Raw genomic sequence first — 21630 nt, 5'->3', positions numbered from 1 at the left:
CGCTCCCACCCCGCACAAGTAGGGGGCGACAACCCGCCCCGTACTCGAAAACAGCAAAAAACGATGCGGGGACCGTTTTTACGGGACGTGCTAGACGGCCGGGTAGAGCCGAAACCCTCAAATCGCGGTTATTATACGGGTTTGGCCCTTTTACGGGGTCTGTTAGACCTGCTCTTACACCGGCTGCACTCTGAACCTATCGATTTTTTTATCAATTAAAGAAAGGTTAAGTACAATCTGGTGACTGATGAGTGTGGTTTTATATTTCTTGGTAAGAGGATTCACGCGTGGCATCAATGCATGCACTGCTAGGGACACGTCTCAGATCTGCCAGGCTCAGGTGGGCCCCACACGCTTGCCCTGCACTTCACACTAACTGCTGTGGCGCCACATACACGGCTCCCTTTCCCCTCATCTCCGAAGAACCCCACATCACTCGTGGCCCGCGCCGCGCCGAGATCTTCTAGAACCTTCTCCAGACCTAGAGCCCCAGTGAGAGGCCTACGCTGCCGCCATGGCCCCCAACCCCGCCGCCATCGCCCTCCTGGCCGCCCTCGACGGCAACCTTCGTCTCCTCAAGAGTAAGCGCCGGCACCGCCTTAACCCGTCTCGGATGAGATAACGCTGCTTGGTACTCGCGTCTCCATTGCCCCGGACACTATCGCGTCATGCTTAGGACGATTTTTCTTTGTAATGGTAGCGAATTTGATGTTCGCCACGGTTAGCTTGTGACGAAGTTGGGTGTTAGGTCCTTCGATTTTGTTCGGCGGAAGCCACCTAATTTGAGATTGAGCGTTTCTGAGAAAGTTGGATGTTCGTTCCTTCAGTTTTCTTCAGTAAGTTAGATGGAAGCCACCAAATCTCTGACTGTGCTTTTACTGTTTTTTGGCGTTTGTTCCTTCGATATTCTTTACCAAGTTAGAAGGAAGCCTCCAAATCCATTTTGCGAAACTAGTTGTGAACTTCCCTATTTAGATCGATTTGGAGACTCAGGCGTGCAAACCTTTTTTTTAGTTCCCTCCATTCTCTTGTGTTTGTGACTCGCACACATGATTTTGGTATTTGACATTTGTTGCGTCTGCAATTTCTCCATGCAAGAAATGTCCAAGAAGATGGATTTACGGGAAACCAAGGACCCGAAAGGGCTAAACGCACTCCATTTCGCTGCGAATAAGGGGTCCCTGGAGATCTGCAAGTTCCTGGTAGAGGAAGCGGGGCTGGATATCAACTCCACATCAGGCGTAGGTAAAATCTTGTGCATACCGGTGGCAGGAGAGTGTTCATCATGTTACTACTTCTAGCACTGAAATGTCGCGTTCTCCTTGCAGGTGCAACACCGATGTTTTACGCCGCACTCAAGGGAAATGTTCAGGTTGTAAGGTATCTTCTTGATCATGGCAGTGATCCAGCAAAAGCTAGCGAGAGGGGCTTAACACCACTGCACAACGCCGCAGAGCATGGTGCGTCACTCTGTTCTTCAGTCCACAAGTCTGTGGAATGGCTTACAGGATATTATCTTCTTATATAAGTGGTTTCTGTACACTGTAGAACCTCCAGTTTAGCTTAACTTGGATTTTCATAATATGTTTGTTGTGCTTCCAGGGCATTGTGAGGCTGTAAGACTATTGCTGTCCAAAGGGGTTGAGGTGGATGCTATCAATTATCGAGGGACACCATTGCACATGACTGCTGCAAAGGGCCAGCATCAGGCCATGAAAATTCTGCTGGAGCATGGTGCTGATGTAAGCTAATGATTTCTCACTTAATTGCATTACCCAGATATTTGAAATAAAATAAAATAAAATGCAATTAATTAATCTCTTTTGGTTGATGGCAAAATGGTTGATCCTAGAACTGCATCAGATTACTTGGTGGGCACATTTTTTAATTATTAATTTTGAATCTGACTAATTTCGAATTTATCTCCCTTTTCAGCCCAATAGAGTTGTTAATCATGTCTTCTCACCACTCATGATGGCATGCTGCGGGAACAACTTGGAATGCATGAAGCTACTGATTGAGGTGCAGTAACTTATCTACCTTACTTGATGAATTCTATTTATGTTTGACTGGTCGATTGTGTCTTTTATTTGTAAACAAGTGTTTGGAGTAGAATGCAGGTTAACAAAGCAGGCATATTAGTTCGATTGGACTTACTGTCGCAATTGAATGTGAAGTTCCTATCTCTAAAGCTTCGTTTTGCATTTTATATTTTCAATTCAATAGGCTGGTGCTGATGTGAATGGTAGTACCGGCTCTGGACCAACTCCTTTAACGGGGGCAGTTGATGACGGCTCAACTGAACTTGTCAAGTTCTTGCTGGAGGCTGGTGCTGACCCTAATATTCCTAACCAGGTAACTGCAGCTCCGGCTTTGGTGCTCCTGTTTATCTATTTAATGCTTCGAGGGCTGGCAATCTGGCCTCACCTATGGTTGGGTGGCAATCTATTAAACTATTTCTAAGGCCGCGTCTGCCATTGTGGTGCATTATGATAATTCAATTTTTGTAGCTGCTTTTGCCTTTGTGTTTGGCAACCAACTTTTGTCTGCTTCCGTGGTTAGTTTCCCACAACAGATTATAGAATTGTTTCAGCATAGCACAAGAATTGCGTTGTATAGCTCTTGACTATGGGCTGTCCACAAGTGTTGTGCAATCATTGTGTATTTGTGTGCACCTCTCGGGGTTTGCTTCTGACTGCATGATTTGCAGTTTTAGTGATAGATTAGGGCCATGGTTTTGGAGTTTTTTCACAATGCATACAACATGGTTTAAATATCATAATCGTGATGCCATTCTCCGTAGTTTTCATACTGAACATACCATCGGAATTCCAGTTTTGAGTTTATGCACGTATAACACTGGCTAAAACTTAAAGAGTAACTTTGCCGTGTTTTCTCCAGTTCTGTTAGGTTCTCTACAGCCGCTGGGATGATTTCAGTAAAATAGTCTTTTATGTTTTTTTGTCAGTATTGCGGAGAACTAGTAATTGTGCATGATTAGTTCTTTTCACAATGTTAATCTTTCATTGTTCATTTGGTATTACATTCCATCTTCTGATTCTGATTTTACTTTTGCAATGTAGCATGGGGATATTCCAATCAAGAGAGCAGCAGCTCGCGGTCTACGTGAGATTGTTGAACTTCTTTTACCTAGGACAAACCCAATTCTATCTGTGCCTGATTGGACAGTTGATGGGATAATTACTACCATGAAATCTCTGCATACCAGGATTCAGGTATCTATGCGTTTGTTAACTCATTCTAGAGTAACCAGTACATTTCAATTTTGATCTGAGTAATTTGTGATGCTCTATGTTGCATTTTCCTTGAAAATATTTCACACTGCACTCACACGTGACCTGTATTCCATGGCCCCTTTATCTTGTATCCTTTGTTTATTTATTTATTTTCACTTCGAAAAAATATCCTCAGAAAATATGTTATTTGACACATGGCAACATCACTTATATTGTTGCCTCATGTTCTCTCTGCAAGCCTGTATTCTTAATAAATGAATAAACGATAGACATTAAAGTCCTTATATCTGTGCTGGCATTAGGAACTCATTGGACACAGTGTTCCAGATATCCTTCAGGTATTAGAACGAATGATGTTATACCTCAATTGAATTTTCTACTGAATTTGGATCGGCAATTTCTTAATAGCAAAATTCCACACAAACTTCAGTTGTGCTGGTCATATGGGCACTTCCTGCAGAGAAGTATCATGATTATTATTTTATGTATTTGTACTAAGGGACGCATTTTCCAACTGTAACACTTACAGTGATGCCTAAACCGGCATTTGCTATGCCTTTGAAGTTCAACTCAACATGCCACCCTTTTCAGGATGCTGTTTCTGCAGAAGAAAGAATAGTTGACCTGAAGTCAAAAGGAAAGGAAGCATTTGTGAAGCAGGACTACTTTACAGCAATGTACTACTACGGAATGGTGAGCGTATGAACCGGTGTAGTACTTGTTTGGAACAATACAAGAGAAAGTTGCAAACAAAATACTAATTCTGAAATATCAGGTTCATGATTTAAACTGCGGTGAACTTCAGATTTCTCTGTGGTAATACAACTATTTGCTTAATGATCGTTCATAAGATTGTCTGATGCCCCTCCGCCTTAGAAAAACTGCCGCATTAGGCGCCTAGGCATCCAAAGCGTCCGCCTAGGCATCCAAAGCGTCCGCCTAGGCGTCGCCTAAGTGTCAGAGCGCCGCCCCTCCGCTTTAGGACGCCTTAACGCCTTTAAAACCATGACGGAGTGAAAAAAAGAAAAGAAAAAGAAAAAGATGATGGAGTAATAATAGTTAACACTTAATTCTGCAATGACCTTCATTTGCTTGTCGTTGCTAAACTGTGCTTTGCTGAACATATTTTATAGGGTAGTTATGGCAATGGCTTTAGTTCACTCTGAAACTCTGATTGCACCCCTGCTTTTTTGGCTAATTATGAAAATGCTGCACTTTCATCATTTTCTTTAATGATTTTGCCACTCTGACTGCATCCCGGCTTCGGCCGTTAGCATCCATCTAGCTGTTTTATTCGCACACCATTCAGTAATTTTGTCTACTCAAGTAAAAAAATCCCATGTGTTCCTCATTGCTTCTCCTCTCCGGCCTCTCTCTACCAAGCGGTCATGCCTAAGTATGAGGGAGGAGCAGGTGCGGAGGCGACTACGGCCTACGGGTGGTAGGTCCCACTGTGCCTGTGGGCGGAAGGATAAGTTCTTTTTTTTAAAGGAGAATAATAAGTGAAGAAAACAGTAAAATAGACAGCAGCTGGTTAGATAAGCTAGATTATCATTATGCACCACAATGCCGAATGCAGCCTAAGCCCAACAACTGTTTATATGTGCTTTTCTTACATTAAAACCAACTGAAACACAACAATATTCTCCAATGAGCCTGTTAGGCCCATTTACCATAGCAAGAAAAAATCATGCGAAGCTGAGCGCCATCCTTGCTGGTTGCTGTTGCAGGTGATGGAGATAAACCCTCTTGATGCCACCCTATATGCCAACCGGAGCCTCTGCTGGCTGCGGATGCGAGAAGGGGACAGAGCTTTGCTAGACGCTCGGCAGTGCAAAACACTGCGCCCTGGTTGGGCCAAGGCATGGTACCGAGAGGGCTCAGCTCTCAGTTTCATGGAGGTATAAGTCCTGTATCAAAATCTAACCTTTCAATATAATTCAATCTCTCAACCTGTCTCTGACTTGCTGTAATCTCGTTCCTCCATGTACAGGACTACCGAGGAGCAGTTGGTGCGTTCCAGGAGGCGCTGAGACTCGACCCTGCGAGCAATGAGATCAAGAAGGCATTAAGGTAATGATGCTGTTTCTGGAATCTTTTATGGTTACCCTGTTTGAAATCCATCATCTTTGGAGGAAGATGAATTCTAAATCCTAGTTATCTTTATAGAGCTTTGAGATTCTCTGATATATTTTGACTCCATTCATTCTCGCAACTTGCAGTGAGGCCACGAGTAAGGCTGCTGCTCGCTCTTTTTAAGAGCAGAACCTTTGATGGAGCTGACATATAAGCAAGCGCCTTTGTCTCACATATCTGAGATCACCCTTCTTTTCATCGGCTACTAATCTACTATATGGCCTGCTCGTATCGCAGTTGCTGCACTCACAAGAGAGCTACTTCCTATTGAACTATGCACCGGTGGTGAAGAAATACAAGTTGTTAGAGATATATACTAAAAGTATGTAGTTCATGAATATTTTCCTTGGATTAGATGTTGACCTCCACTAATCGTCTAAGCCGCAGCGCCATTGCTCAAGGGTTCTGAACTTTGATATTTGGCAATGGAACGCATACCTGTGCACTCTGGCTTGATGTACACAAGTGCTTTCTTTTCATGTCAAGTGTGAGAGAAAAATAACAATCCATGTGAACTATAAATTAGAAAACGTGTATGTTCTCCATGTGTGGGTAGTTTCTGAGTTCGAAGGTGTCTTGGAGGAGGTTCCGCTTCTCTAATGTGAGCATGTGTATGTTTTCCATGTGTGGGTAGTTTTTGAGTTCGAAGGTGTCTTGGAGGAGGTTCCGCTTCTCTAATGTGAGCATGTGAGGCGCTTGCAGGTATAATTGTATCCACCTGGGCCTGGCGAAAGCTGGTGTGGCGAGGCAGGGTGTGTAGATCGCTGTCCGCACAGCTGCTCCGTCGGTGGCGGTGGGTGGGCGGGCGGCACCGCGGTAGCTTTCGCCTGTGTTGTTCTGACCGATGGTGTAGGGGCTGGCTGGTTTCTCTTGCGTGATGGAGACGATCTTAGGGTTCTCCCAAGACAATGTTTTAGTTGATGCTTGTTCCCAATTCTAGGATTCTCCCAAGACAATATTATAGTTGATGCTTGTTCCCTTTCATCTGGCAGGAGTGTTGTGTTGAGTTTTGGGAGGCTTTATCGGCGAATTTCCTTGAATACCTTAGGCCTGGAGATTGTTGGATCGGATGAAATTCTGTCCGTTTGGTTTCAGGAGGGAGCGACTTGAAGCTCTTCTATCTGTTGCCACAATGTAACATATCTTTTACGTTTTATGGTGAAGTAAAAGGCAAAAAATGGCATGAAAGTTGAGATTTATGGACTAATAATGGCAGTTCAAGTCTTTGCGGTGATAAAAAAACTTGCTTGGTGATTCGAGATCCGTAGCAGTGGCATTTCTAATGGGGTCGACAACAGAGGATAAATTAGTTTAAAATCTTACCTTTCACGGTAAAATTTAATATCTAACTTAATTAATAATGATGGGTTTATGCACTGCTTTCTTCATTTTTTTTTATTGAATTTTCACCGGGAGAAACGGGTCCCCACCTAAATATATTTCATTCAAAGTTGCCTATAAGCTTTTTAGCCTCTACAAGATAGGGTTCAAGTGAACCGAAATTTTACAGGGGATACAAGAGAAGATAAAAAAGGAAAAGAACACACCCAACAACACACGGAAGCAAGAAAGATAAGGAGGTCACTCCGAGAAACCTTGGAGACAGTTGACCGATGAGAAAATTCATCACGACACAAGCACAGCGATCCCAAGGAAGAGCCAGTGACACGGCAGCAGGAGGGACAACCCAGGTTGAGGCATCACCGGGGTAATCGAACGACTATGGTTAGCTGAGAAGCAGCCACGACACTGCACCGTCGACGTAATCGAAAGGCAACGCACATCCGAGACCACACGGCGCGCCGACACCACCTGTGTCGGGGGCGTGGCCGAAGGGGCGCACGCGGCCGAGATGACGCCATGACGCATGTGTGCCTACCATATGGAGTCGAAGGGCATCACAGAGCAGAGACACACCATAGAGCACTCTAGCGCACGGAGCACCCTCACCGCACGTGAGGGTCGCCGCTGTAGTCGAAAGGCATAGCACCACCGATAGCAACCCCAACCCCACCTGGGTCCGATATACCCGAAGGGTGGGCAAGCCGAGAGCACGAGCGAAGACCACCCGCGCCAGCCACACCATAGAGCTCCGACAAGAGCCCGACGCAGGAGCCTAGCAACCAGCATGGAGAAACCACCACCACTGCCACGGCTCATCTCGCTAGAGGGAGACCGCACCCATGGCCGCCAACTGCAGAACCAGGGGGCACACCAGTACAAAGGGAGCAACACCCTCTAAAACTGAGGGCAAGACAGAGGAGGCTCAACACTCGGCCCCGACGCACGTGTGAATCACTAATCTCTGGCGACATGGCTCGACGGGACACCAATCTCCCTTGCCAGTCGTTGATGGTGGCGATATTTCTTTTGCGCTGGGTCGTCGGGCTTCCCCAGGGGCAAATGGTCACACAAACCCATTCGGCTAATTTTGGTGTCCATGGCTCGCCCCAAATGATCCAAAAGGGTCACTTGCATTGGGTCGCAGATAGCGGGGAGGGGGGAGGGGCAACAACAATTTTATGATAAATTGCGAAAGCCAAGACTCGATCTCGAGACATAGTGAATACTTCTCAATATAGTTGTCTAGTCTCTTCCATTAGATCGGCCTTTTGGTTGAACTGCCTAGAACATGCAATTTCACATGGTATCAGACCTACAAGATTCTAGGTTCATATCTTAGGCAAGACAGTATTTAAAATAAATATTTGCGTCGACCAAGTTCCGCCATCTTCTACTTTAGATGTCGCGTTAACAAGGAGAGTCCTTATGGAGATATAGTTCTTCGGAGACATCCGACTCCGGTCGAGACGCGACGTTGTTTTCTAGCTTAGGACATGCTCTTTCATGTTGTGTTGTTGTTTTGTCGTGGTGGCTGTCTTCAGACTAGCCGGTGTGGAGTTGTTGCTACGCTTGTTGCTCGCAGCGAGTGGTAGTGTTCTTAGCGAGTGGTAGTGTTCTTGCGGCCTATATCTTTGGACTAGCCATTTATGTCTAGCTGATCAGAATTAGGGAAAAACCACGGCCCAACGGGGCCAATGCAAAATAACTGCAAAATGACCGTTCTGTCCATGCCGATGCATTCACGACCCAAATTTGGGGAGAGAATGCATCGGCGCGGACCGTTTTGCTCGCCGCCCTTAGCCTTTTTGGGTCCGCCTGTCATTCACATCGAATAATAACTCTTTTTGATTAATATTTTATGGCCAAAATGACCATCTTTATTCGGAGAGTTAAAGGATTACACGAATTAAATTACGACGACCATATCTACTAGTGTCTTGCCGCCTACCATGGCTAGGGTTACTCGCAGTCGCACCGTCTATTTGCCGTAGGCATGCTCTGGCAGGCCGGCACCGTCAGCAGCCCTAAGGGCCCGACGCCACTATTGCTCAGCCGCGAGCGTAAACCTGTGCTACACCTCCGCCTCCTCCCCGACCCCCTCGACGTAGGATCCGTATAGCTCGTCCTGCCGGGTGTAGGTGGGTAGTCTCCTCCGCCTCGTACGTCGCCCTCGCCGGTCGCCCCTATGTCAGGGGAGTCTGGGTCACTCGTGTCTTCCGGGAAACGGGCATGCGCCATAGCGGCCAGGCAGCTCCAGGTGCGGTTGTTTTTGACCATGGGTGCTAGGGTTTCTATAGAGGGCTCGAGTTAGTGTTTCGGTGGCCCTCATCGGCGGCGAAAAGACCAGGCGCGCGCCAACTTTCTCTCGCGCGCGAATCGGCGGTCCTGCGCAGGAATCGGTAACGGCTGGTGGTATGAATCAAGGGGACCCTAGTCGCCATTAATACTAGATGATGGAGAATAAAAAAATAATACCTCTAGCCGCAGAGGCTAGTCAGACGCAAACGGACACACGGATACATTTAGTCAATTTTGATATCCGGGGCTCAATCCAAACAAACTAAATGGACACTTTTTAGATTCATTAAGCAAGCCGAGTTATTTCAGGAGGCCGTCCGTCCTCTTCACAAGGTTTTTGACTCCTTGCACGGTTGGATGCTAGCTATTGGGGGCTTTCTCGAGCGAGCGGAAGCAACGTTGGGTAGGTTCTCCCGGACGCCTGCCGATCCTCTGGTTCTGCCAAATGATGGCAAAGTGGACGCGAGCGGAGCGGGCCTTCATGGCTGCTTCTCTCCTCGGGCTAGGGTGAGCTCGGTGATCACGACTCCGGTCATACATATCATGCCTGAGCTTGTGGAGTTGTGTGGTGGTGTGCTTACGCCTCCTTCCGTCAAGGAAGTGAGGCCCGGCTCGCACGAGTCCTTGGATGTGTATTCTCCGCCATGTCAGGCGCTTGGCTTCGAGAAGTGTGGTGTTGACGGTACGGTCTATCTCTCGCATGAGTTCGAAAGGCAATTGGTACCTCAAGTTGTCATCGTCAGAGAGGTTTGCGATTTTCTCGGCACCTTGGTTTATGGGTGCCTCCAATGTCGTGGTCTGTTTTTCTTGGCGCGGCGTTGGTGTCCCATTCGAGTGTTTGTTAGTGTTGCTTTGTGGTTTGTCCTTGGTGTGCTGGTTGTGTGGGTTTGACCCAAATGATGTAGGCTTTCAAAACAGACTACCCTTTTCTTAAGAGTTCTTTTATAGTACCCTCAAATAAATAATAGCCCTTTATTTTCGTCCATCCAGTGGTCCAGAAAGTTTCATACCACTGTCCAAAACTTAACCGGTATGATACATACCTGAGGCAATTTTCGCACATCAGAGAAAAAAACTGTAGACGGGCTCGGCCCAGTAGTCAGTCTAACCCAATAGATTGGTCCAGGCCGAACAACTGTCGATCCAAGAGGGTAAGGCTAGAGTTCTATCCCTCGTTCTTCCGTCACTGGGAGAGGTGCCGCCGCCGTTCTCTTCCCTTCCCCAACTCCGGCGACCGCCCCTCGCCCCCTCCGTTCGGCATGAAGGCCTGATGTAGACTTGCCCCCGTCCGTCGTACCCTTCCCTAATACTGTCCCAGTGGCGGCGGCCTTGGCCCTTGGCCTCGGCGTGGATCCAAGATCGGAAGTGCCGTCATCGTCGCTCGCCATGGCGGCGGCAGGATAAATGCTAGGTATTCATTGTATTTTTTCGCAAAAAAAGAAACATTCATTCAGTTCAAACTTCAAAACCTGGACCCTGGAAACTAGCTCCCGTTTTGGTCATGGATTTGTGGTACCTGTTGATTCATTTCATTTACTGTCATGGACACAAGATGCATTGATGCACAACACAGACATCCAAACATTTGATACAGAGTCACGGCTTTGTCTCAAAGCCACCGGAAATTAACTGCTACGATTTCTACCGATTTTCGTATTTGCACAGTGGTAGGTATGTAGCTTCTTTACTTTGATAGTCTAGTTGTCGACTGTGATAAACAAAGAAATTTAAATTTATAATCTCCTACTGCTAATCTGCTAGACTGATATGCCAATGCGGCTGAAAGAGGTTTGTGTTTAAGAGCTGAAGAGTACTTTGCCTACCCGCTGGACGCCGCACCAATCGCCTGCTCCGCCGCCGGTCGCTGCCGCAATCGTTAGGACCCCAGGGCTGCTGCGCCGCCTGCCGCCATGTGTGTGTGAGTGCGTTTGGTACTCTCGTCGACCGATTCGACTCTTGGTGACGGTGCAACCGTGCGAGCGAGCAGACGTCGTGTGGCTGTGGCCTGTGGGCTGGCTAGCGGTTGTGTCCTGTTACCTGTATGGGGTTGTGCCATATGACTACATGTATAAAAAAGTTCCTCGGAATCTTGAATATTCAAACAAATACACCTGCATACTCCTGGTGGTGCTGTCGATGAGCCCACCACGCGGTTCCGGGAGTGGTGCCTGGCTGTCATCATGGCGCGCTGCCCGTGCTATCCCGGCGATGGTGCATGAGGTGGGAGGAGGCCGACGAAATGGTGTTTGGAGGTGAAATGGAAGGAGTCAATGCGAGGCGTCGCCGACGCGTGTTTCGGTGGTCACTGGCGTGTCGCCTTCTCCACGTCTTTGTCGTCGGTCCTTCCCTTTTCTCCTCTGCGTGATGTGTGTGGTCGATTGTGAGCTGCAGTTTAACTTTTATTTGCAATGCATAATTTCTGCTGTTGGAAAAATAGTGTGCTTTTAGTACCTAGATTATGCTCGAGCTAACTGTCTACTTGTCAAATGGTGGTTAAGTCATTGCTGCGAAACAAGTGTTGCACTTGGTGGATTTTATCATGAAACAAATGTTATCTTTCCGCAAATTAAGCATATACCCTACCAGGATACTCTGCATTTGTTCTGTCTATGCCATCAGTTCCTCCTTCTTCAGCTTCAGTTTATCTTATTGCCTCCTATCTAATGGTTCTTTTCTTTTGCTTACAGTTTGATATAGCAACTTCCAGCGTCCCCCCTGGTAAGATGCTCATGTACCAGTTAGCGAAATTATCAAAACATTTTTATAGGGATGTATGTCTTGTCTGTAGAATTTGTTTTTGTGTACCTTACTCCTGACAGCACTGAATTGAACGCCCGAAGAAGCCAAAATCTCGTCAGTGAAGCCCTCAATGCGCAGGAAGAGGTTGATTGAGTTGCATAAGCTCCTTACAACCCAGGAGAGATGACAATAGCATTGGTCTGCCGTGTTGCGGTATTAGTTGTTAGCTTAGTTGGAAACAGTAAAGGTGTAGCCGTGTAGGAAAACCTTGTGCCGAGATCATTTATTTTTACCATAACATAGTAGAACAATATTATGTACCGTAGAGTTGAGTTGAGGAATAAGCCACGTGTGTGTATCAGTGACCTTGTTAGTCGTGATCAAATGTTGTTTCTGAAGCTCTACTTCTGATGTGTGAAGCAGCAAAGATAAGGTTTAATCATGAAAAAACTTCCATGGTGGAGTTCCCATTTGAGTGAGTTGTGTTCTCAGTGCCAAAATCATTACTACGTATCTTGCATATAAGTGGTAAATACAAGAGAAATCATTAGTATGTAGCTCGTTTGTAAGTGGTCAGCTATATTGCCGACATTGAGTTAAGAAACAAATGAAACAAATGGGGTGGCAATATTCAGAGTCATCTCTAAATCCAGAGCACGTGGAAAGTACTATAGGTTCTGTGATGAGGACATTTGCTTCAATTGCCTGGATGGTTGGCCATATTTGAACTTCTCTAAAATGGCCGTTTGTAACTGCTCATTTGTATTCCTTTTCTAGTACTCCCTCCGTCTCAGTTTACTAGTCTTCCCCGTATCGTTGGGTCACCAATTTGACCTATATAATTTAAATTATATAATGCAAAAATTATATCATTACAAAATAGAACATCTAAACTTTCTAATGATATAATTTTTATAACATATAATTAATACTAACTTGATAAAATTTGCAACCTAGGGGTACGCGCACACGTAATAAACTGTGAGAGAGGGAGTACAACTACTGGATGTCCTAATTACTAGTACCAAACCATCTCCATTTCTTCAGTAAGTCCTAATTACAAGCAGGACCGGTATCTGAAACTTCTCTACTATTAGGCAATATTATCTTCCTCCGGTGTCACCCACACTCAGGCGGCACCGGAGGCGGGGTCTATCTCTCCCGCGCTGCCTCATCGCGATGGCCATGGCCAGGGCTGCGGCATGTGGAGGCACGGGGAGGGCACGTGGTGGCGATGCGGAGGGCACGCGGTGGAAGGTGCTGCGTGGTAAGCGCCCCGCTGCCCGTGGTTGCGCATGGCGGCTGGGCTCGATCTGGGCCTAAGCAATTCACCCCAAATCCAAACCTGAAACCAGGAACAAGAAAGTACAGCTCAGCACTACATATTATGATGGAAATCTGCAATTTCAGAAGAACGGGCTGCAAATAGTATACTAGAATGTGAAAACGGTAGTACTCTGAGCAGCAAACTATTACGTAACAAAATAAGTTATCTGAAATGGTAATCCAACTGAAAATTTAATAACCCAAATTATGAAGCAGTGTGGACTATTATATGAGAAGATTATGCATAATCTGCATGCAAACCAGCCCATACACAGAACAAGTTTATGCATGTATCAGACGTTATTGCAATATCAAATATAATGTCTCCATGCAAATTTCAGACATTGACTGCTTGACTTTCCCTTTCAGCTAAGACTAATTTAGTAAGCACACCTCAGTATTAGTATCAAAGAAGAAACTGAATTAACAAAAGTAATTGCATGTTAGACCATAGGAGTTGATGCATTTATCAATGATTACTTTCAAAATACACATGACATAATTCATGACTAAATAAAACAATCTGAAATCAGTCCACGACATGTATATAGAAATTTGGTAATGAGTAAGATTTAAGATGGATATATGAAAAGAGAGAACAAAACAACTACAACATAATTAAAAGGAAATAGACCGACCGTGTTATGGGTTATGACAATCTCCATTATTTGAAGGTACAATCATCCTAGCGATAAAACAAGAGCGACCATACATAAACCAGCAATTTCTTTTTAACTTTTTAGATGAGGACAGATGAATTTTACACGAATTGATGGCAAACACTGAACAATTGTACCCGCTCCTCCTCTCTGCTCTGTTTTTTCAGAGCCAGGATGCAAGAACCACTGATATTAAATCATTAATTCTTATTACTCAATGAAACTAATATCTAGCTGACTGAATTTGGCTACAGTTCCCTTCGATTCTCGTTTTCGAAAGGGAATTCGCTGCAAAGTTAGAAGCAGCTATGAGCTATGCAACAACGCGTACATAATCTGAATAATTTGAAGTTTCAGGTTCACGGCTGCTATGATTTCACGAAACAGGAACTTTTTTTCCACTGGCCGTGAACTAAACCGCGTCAGCGACGACACCAGCAATAGTATACCTTCTACTATGATGCTTCGGGATCGACGTACCTGGCGAGATTGGTGGCGGCTTATGCTGCTATGCAGGACGGGGCCAACCTGGTTGCGGCGTCGGTCATCCGCGATGCAGGGGTCGACCTGGTGGCGGCATCGCTCTCCGGCGAAGCAGGACGAGGCCGACCTGTTGGCGATGGCGCTGGCCGGCGAAGCAGGACAGGGCAAACCTAGTGGCGTCGTCGGTCGCCCGCGATGCAGGACGGGGCCGACCTGAGGGCGGAGTCGCTCTCCGGTGATGCAGGACAGGGCCGACCTGGTGGCAGCGGCGGTCGACCGCGATGCAGGACAGTGGCGGCGGTGTCGCTGGATGCGGGTGCGGCGGCGACATGCAGCTGGAGGTCTTGTCCTTGCCTGGAAAACTGTAGCATCCAATTGTTTGGGCCGCGTTGGCTACTCCTTTTTTTTTACTCCCTCCGGCCCGATTTAGATGACACGGCCCATGTACAATCCTAATTTTATGAAAACCCCCTCGCTAATTCAGTTCTTCCCGAACGTGGTCCTCAAATCAAGATCCAAAATTCCGACGTTCCCATCCCGACGGAGCTCCGTCCCCATCCCGCGCTGGAGCTGGGCTCTTGCGCTCGACTTCGACGGTGAGCCTGCAGCCCCGCCGGTCGTCTGCGAACGCTCCAGGAGCAGAGAAGGCGGGGCCTCCAGGCGCAAAGGATGCGGGGCCTCCAGGAGCACAGACGAGCTCCCCCGCTGGCCTTCCCCCGCATCGAGCAGCTCTCTCGCCGCTCCGCCGCCTTCCACAGCTCCCTCCCGTTGCGCCGCTGCTCCGCTCGCCGCGGGGGGTCGCCCCACCTGAGGCTCGTCATCGCCGCTGCGGCCGCAGAAAAGGGTGGAGAGCCGCACCTGCACCGACCGTCTTAGAAGGGTTGCTTCCATCCACGTGCCCTGGAGTTTCTTTGTTCAAATTTTCCTGAAGTAAAACATCCACCAAAAAAAGGAATCAGATCATCGTGTCTTCCCCACACAAACTGGCCAGCACACGGATCCAAATTAATGGCAGGAGGACAGCACACGAACGCAATGCAGAAGGAGAAACACAATGCGGATGTGCCTGCAGCCACGCACCTCGTAGAACGTGACGGCGATGAGGGAGGTTGCAAGTTCATCGAGACGGTCCTCTGCAATCCTTCTTTCTAGGCTGGTGAGACAATGTTCATGGGCCTGAGCACTGAAGAACAAAGCATCGTTAAGACATCAGAGAAGACAAAACTCGCATATACATTTTAAAAGATCACAAAAAGAAGGCAACCATTGTGTTAGAACCACCAGAGATATGACGATTCCGGTGACTCCCCCACATCTAATATCGCATATACCGTTACCATTACTGTTACTGTCACTAGGACTGCCTGCCGAAGATGGTTGTGGCGAAGGAGTGGTCTGCGATGTCAGTGCAGGTGGTGGGGAAGGGTTGTTGCTCAAGGAGTTCCCACTCATCCTACAGTACAGATCATGAATTATTGCACCCATCTCCACAATTGCCTGAATGCTACAGGCCAACATAAAAGGTCAGTACAGATGCTTACTGAAGATTGCCCATCCAGGCCTTGCACGATGTGCCTTTTTAACTCCTCTTGGGTCCAAATCTCCTGATTATCGTTGGAGAACTCACCCCGGAGTTCAAGCATTACAACTTTCACCTTCGAAGGTGGGCCTGCACCTGCAGTGATCAATTTGTTAACTCCAAATATACCAATTCTGACTGATGCATTCAGCTAAGCTGTTATGTTCTCCTCAGACTATTCAGGAAAGGCAGGCGAATGTTTGCACCTGATCCACTTGCAGCAGCACCCTCCAGGCCCAGCCCTAGTCTGAACAAAGATATGAACAGAGTCATGAATTTGTGTTGTTCAATTGGCTAACATAACTTGTTCCATCAGAGCAACAATAGATGGCTACTGTAAACAACATGAATGATAATTTGACAGCAGGCCAAATAAAATGAGTTGTCTGAGAGGTCCCTATAATGATTAGTACTCACAACTTTAGTTTACCAGTGATTTGTTAAATCTGGGAATATAAAGATATGGTTTATATCTGATAAGTGTCATACAAACAGTGACCAAAATATGAAATGAACAGGTAACTTGGATAAACTGAAGTGAATCTACCCAGACATGCAGACATGTTTAAATACTTCTGGAAGTGTGTTTATTTAATGACTGTATTTAGCTGGAGGAAGAAGAAATGCTAGAGAAACTGTAAAGAGTCATGCACCATGAATAATGATTTGCGAAATTTAGTATTGACTAGAGACACAAACAATAGTTCCCTACATTTTGCCTGCAAAAAAAACAGCATAACAAAATGATGAGCTCTCTGAATCAAACATACTGAATGGGTAGCATCTCTGAATTGTCGGTTCACAACCGACCAGTTTGCTGCGCAATGCAAGAAGCCTGTATGCAAGGAAAAACTAACGCATGCAGTGACAGATGGATGCTTCTTGTAGCTTAGCATAGGTTGTGCAAGATGCAAAGGATTGGTTTCAGAGATGATGATTCTCACCACTGGGATGAGAAGAACCTTCCCCAATTCAGATGGTTTAGCAGGCTTTCCCAATTTCCCCCTCTCTTTTCTCCACAGAAAAGTGTCTTTTCTATTCAAGTATATTACAGGGTGACAGGAGTATAGGAAGAAACAAGCAGAAAATATTGTGTCTAGGAAGAAACAATGCAACAAGATTCTCAGATCATTTTGTGTCTAGGAAGAAACAAACATGTTTCTCTGCAAGTTCCATAAAACTTCTTAAGACACCAAACACGTTTGATTGACAAACAACCTGGGTTCTATAATTGATGAAAGGGACAGATTGCCACCAGCCCATAGCAGTACTTGCAATATGATGTGATTTAGCAACATTGCAAGAGGCGATTCAGTTTTCGCTTCTCGACATATAACATCGTTTCATTGAACTACAAAGGAGCAGCGCACTGAGTTGCCTTCTTAGTTGCCACTTGCGGATTGACCTTCTGAATCACCACCTCTTCCTGTTTTGATGCCTTCAGCCTGCAAACAAGCCTGATTAGCTCCTCAAATCCAACAACAAGAAACGCACAAATGGGGAAGGCATGTATGCATATTCAGAAAGAGGAGTCATTTTAACAAAATAGCTGAAAGACACCGGTGTATTCATTGCTCTCAAAAGAGAGATAACGGTCTACTGTACAAGCGCCAGAATATTGGACATTTCAAGATTCGAAAGGAACCAGCAGGAACAGCATAGATTAAGGGAACAGTTAAGTGCAGAAGGGGCTCTTAGCAGGGGCCGAACCGCGTGTCATCGATGGCCTCAAACACCACCACGCTCCGCCGCTGCCTCGTCGCGCCGGCCGCCGTGTTCGGCTCAGCTTCAGGTCGTACCCGCACGCCCCGCAACTGCACAGGAAACGGAGGAGGTGAGATCGACGCACCTAGCAGAGACGGACAAAGCGTAGAATCAGAAGGAAACAGGGAACGGAGGAGGTGAGGTCGACACACCTAGCAGAGACGGCGGCCTCCGCGGACATGAACGCCAAGAGAGAAGCAAGGCGGCGGCGATGTCTTGGACGGGAAAAATCAAAGCTTTCCCGACGGCGATTTCTTCGCAGGCGACACCAGCGCGGGGAGCAAGGCCGCGGGGGAGCAAGGCGGCGGCAGCGCAGCAGGGGTAAGCAAGAAGGCGACTTCGGGCGGAAGGGGGCGGGGGCTGAGGCGCTGGGCGGCGCGGGAGTGAGCCAGCGGAGCGAGACCGAGGAAGACGAGTGAACAGATGAGCGGTGGGAGGACTTCTAGTTGTGTCGGAAATTCGTCGAGGTTGTTTCTGTAAAATGTCTGGCGCGTCATCTAAATCGGGCCGGAGGGAGTATTTTTTTTATTATCTCTAGTCTTGCTGGGCTGTCGGGCCTAATCTACCTCATTTAATCCTGATCGTTGCCTTAAATCATACCTCTCTATTTGTAAGGAGTGGTAAAAGGTACTGTAAAACAAGTCTTTCTTAATTAATGGCAAACCTTTTGAGTCTCTTTCAATTTCTTTTTTACATCGAGTCGAGACGCTGGAGTCTGGAGATGCCCGAACACTCCAAGTCTCCAACACGCTGTCACCTTGTCCATGCCAGGCCTCCCAACGATGGCCATCCGCGAACTCCCGAGCTTCTTCACCAACATCACGGACGGAAGGCTCGTCGCGGCGTTCGGCAACCTCCGCAGGACGTTCGAGCAGCTGGACCTAGACGTCGACATCAGCACCGGAGGAAGGAAACCCATGGTGCTCGTTAACACGGTCGAGGCACTGGAGCTCGGCGCCCTCGCGTCCGTCCCTGAACTGGACATGTTGCCCATCGGGCCGGCCGTCCTATATATAGCTCTTCGCTGACGGCACGAGGAATGGCACAAACGCCGTTGTAGGAGATCTCTTCGAGCACGACGAAAAGGGTTACATGGAGTGGCTGGACAAGAAGCCGGCGCGGTCAGTGGTGTACGTGTCGTTCAGCAGCATGTCCGCAGCGAGCAAGCGGCAGAAGGAGGAGATGCTGCGTGGCCTCGCCGCGAGCCGTCGGTCTTACCTGTGGGTGGTGCGCAAGGACGACAATGACAATGACGACGGCGGCGACGAGGAGCGGAGCATGGTGGTGGAGTGGTGCGACCAGGTGCGGGTATTGTCGCACCCGGCAGTTTGGTGCTTTGTAACACACTGCGGGTGGAACTCAACGCTGGAGAGCATGGCGTGCGGCGTGCCGGTGGTGGCTGTACCGCAGTGGTCCGACCAGGACACCAATAAAAGACCAAAGTTTGAGTCAAACAACTTACTCTTTCATTCAGTTCTGCTTAGGTTGCCGTGGGCCGTTGGATGGGAAATTAAGGGTGGATGGGAGGGGGCTAGGTACAGCGTGACTAGCTGTGGTCATGTTACTGAAACCCCGTCCTCCGTCTTCGCCCCCTCCCCCCCCTCGTGCACCTTCTGCATGGAGAGCTAGCACCATCTTCTTCTCTCTGGATTGCTCGACTTTTCCTTTTTTTTTCTCCTTTTGCCCCGGAGTCATCTATAGCAGAAAATGATAGTAGTCCCCCGTTGGCGGCTTGAACCGTGCGTCTCACGCAGTTCTTTATTCCAAATGGCCATTTTCAAACTCTAAGCTATTTTTGGCCCTTTCTAAACTTTTAGATTTCTATGCCACCTTCATGTCATGCCGTTGTTTCCGGCGTGACACTCCTCCTTGGACTTGCCGAACTGAGCGCCTCATCCGAGCTGTCAGAACTTTTGTGAATTTTGACCTATCACGCCGAATCAATCGGCAACCACGGAAAGGACTTAGCCGTTTTCGATAGCAACAACAACAACACCAGCAGCAGCACAACAACAACAACAACATCAAAGCTTTTTTCCAAGAAAGTTGGAGTAAGGTAGATATGAAACTAGCAGAAATGAATTCACATCATGGCGCCACCACCCAACGAATACTCCATGTACGATCCCTAGTTATACCTTGCGTGTGGTGTCCTTGATGGCGTGCCTGTTTTACCAGGCAAAGAGCTCGGTAGGCCTCCGACTTGTTAGACTTTGCGTCCTCCTTTGCATGGACGCCGCAAATACGTGGGATTGTCTGATATGATAATAGGATTAAATCGGCCTCCCTCCTTGGCGTTATCGGTTCTCCTTGGGTCCGTCATTTTTGGTCCCTATATCATATTTTCTGGAGGCTCATGTAATATTACCATAGGGACCAAGGTATTTAGAGAGGCTCTGGGTGACACGCCTTGCTGACGAAGGCAATATTTTTTTGGTTGCCCCGTTGTGAAAGATGGCGATCAGAGTTGTTTCGCCGGCTCTGACAATATTCTATGTGCTGCCATTAACTAGGAAGCACCGATTCTTGGATACGTATCCTATACGCGATACATGATAGCATGATACGACAAATTTTCAAAAAATGCAGATACGGGGATACGTTTCATATATATGTAAATATATTTAAAAATACATAAATTAAATATTCCTCATAGGATTAACATGGACGTGGATGTTCTCCTCCACATCCACATAGATATTTCAATAATTAAAGAATTAGGAGTTATTTTCAAAAGGTCTACGATAAGGTAAATTGGGAATTTTCGATTGATTGCCACAGGGCAAGAAATTTTTCTGAGCAATGGTGCATGTGGTCTAGAAATATTCTGCATAATGGAACATTGAGTTTTAAGTTGAACAATGTGGTTGGTTCATATTTCCAAAATGCTAAGGGGGTGAGACAAGGAGGCACTTTCTCACCAATTTTGTTTAACATGGCTCTAGAATGTCTTACAAAAATGGTGCTAAAGGCCCAGGAAAATAATCTAATTACTGGTTTTGCTACTGACATAATTGATAAGGGGGTGGTTGTGCTGCAATATGCATATGATACAATTTTCAGTATCAATCATGATGTGGAGCAAGCAATTAACCTGAAGTTATTACTTTATATGTTTGAGATGATGCCAGGCTTGAAGATTAATTACTTGAAAAGTCAAATAATAGTATTTGGTGGTAATATTCATACCATGGAATCCTATTCAGAGATTTTTAAGTGCCAAGTTGGTAAGCTTCCTATGAAGTATTTACGGGTCCCTTTAACCTTTTCCAACCTGAAAAATATTGATTGGGATTTCCTGGATGCAAAAATGATTAACAAGTTGGAGGCTTGGATTTGTGATTTGGCTTCCTCTTGTGCTAGAATTACTCTGTTGGATTCATGTCTCTCACGAATCCCATCATATTATATGGAAATATTCCGTTTAAACAAAACTTTTATTGAACTATTGGACAAGCATAGAAAAAGATTTTTTTGGACTAGAAAGAAGAAGAAAAAGGCTATTCTATGGTGAAGTGAAAAAGGCTGTGCGGATCCAACGAGAAATAGGGCCTGATGTCTACGCACGCTTCTATTCCTGTAGACAGTGTTAGGACTCCAAGAGCAGAGGTTTGTAGAACAACAGCAAGTTTCCCTTAAGTGAATCACCCAAGGTTTATCGAACTCAGGGAGGTAGAGGTCAAATATATCCCTCTCAAGCAACCCTGCAATTACGATACAAGAAGTCTCTTGTGTCCCCAACACACCTAAGACACTTGTCAGATGTATAGGTGCACTAGTTCGGCGAAGAGATAGTAAAATGCAAGTGATATGGATGAATATGAGTGGTAGTAACAATCTGAAATAAATATGGCAGCAAGTAAACATGCAGTAGGACAGTAAATAAACGGTGATTCGATATTTGGAAACAAGGTCTAGGGATCATACTTTCACTAGTGGACACTCTCAACAATGATCACATAAATAAATAACTTCTCTTCACTTGTGCTACTCTTAAACACTCTCTTGTTGGATAACAAACACCATTCATTGTGTAGGGCTACAA

General features: G+C 46.5%; 2 protein-coding genes, 1 long non-coding RNA gene and 1 pseudogene across 7 annotated transcripts; 3 read left to right on the top strand and 1 right to left on the bottom strand.

The window, feature by feature from the left end:
* The first annotated feature begins 393 nt into the window (after positions 1-393).
* Positions 394-5938, top strand: LOC127299427 (uncharacterized). Its single transcript, XM_051329394.2, has 11 exons — positions 394-581; positions 1099-1245; positions 1329-1460; positions 1603-1742; positions 1936-2022; positions 2227-2355; positions 3084-3236; positions 3849-3950; positions 4988-5158; positions 5251-5330; positions 5480-5938. Exons 1-11 carry the CDS (start codon positions 515-517, stop codon positions 5514-5516), a joined length of 1245 nt encoding a protein of 414 aa, XP_051185354.1. The 5' UTR covers positions 394-514; the 3' UTR covers positions 5517-5938.
* A 4172-nt stretch (positions 5939-10110) lies between these two features.
* On the top strand, positions 10111-12139 carry LOC127299428 (uncharacterized). Its single transcript, XR_007850446.2, has 2 exons — positions 10111-10446; positions 11723-12139. It is a non-coding gene; the product is annotated as an uncharacterized lncRNA (long non-coding RNA).
* A 252-nt stretch (positions 12140-12391) lies between these two features.
* On the bottom strand, positions 12392-18035 carry LOC127299426 (uncharacterized). 5 transcript variants are annotated; one of them, XM_071819913.1, is made up of 9 exons: positions 17738-18035; positions 17532-17635; positions 17040-17266; positions 16028-16068; positions 15784-15917; positions 15507-15695; positions 15323-15425; positions 14240-15167; positions 12392-13119 (listed from the first exon to the last, which is right to left on the bottom strand). In XM_071819913.1, the coding sequence occupies exons 5-8, from the start codon at positions 15795-15797 to the stop codon at positions 15060-15062; spliced, it is 414 nt and encodes a 137-aa protein (XP_071676014.1). In that variant the 5' UTR covers positions 15798-15917; positions 16028-16068; positions 17040-17266; positions 17532-17635; positions 17738-18035; the 3' UTR covers positions 12392-13119; positions 14240-15059. The 5 variants fall into 5 exon arrangements, with proteins under 5 accessions (XP_071676014.1, XP_071676017.1, XP_071676015.1 ...); XM_071819916.1 differs by having other exon boundaries at positions 15580-15695; XM_071819914.1 differs by having other exon boundaries at positions 15784-15911.
* A 309-nt stretch (positions 18036-18344) lies between these two features.
* LOC127303413 (crocetin glucosyltransferase, chloroplastic-like) lies at positions 18345-19214 on the top strand (annotated as a pseudogene).
* The last annotated feature ends 2416 nt before the right edge of the window (positions 19215-21630 follow it).

Source organism: Lolium perenne, chromosome 5 (genome assembly GCF_019359855.2).
Source record: "Lolium perenne isolate Kyuss_39 chromosome 5, Kyuss_2.0, whole genome shotgun sequence".
Lineage (NCBI taxonomy): Eukaryota > Viridiplantae > Streptophyta > Magnoliopsida > Poales > Poaceae > Lolium > Lolium perenne.
This window is presented reverse-complemented; position numbering and strand designations above follow the sequence as displayed.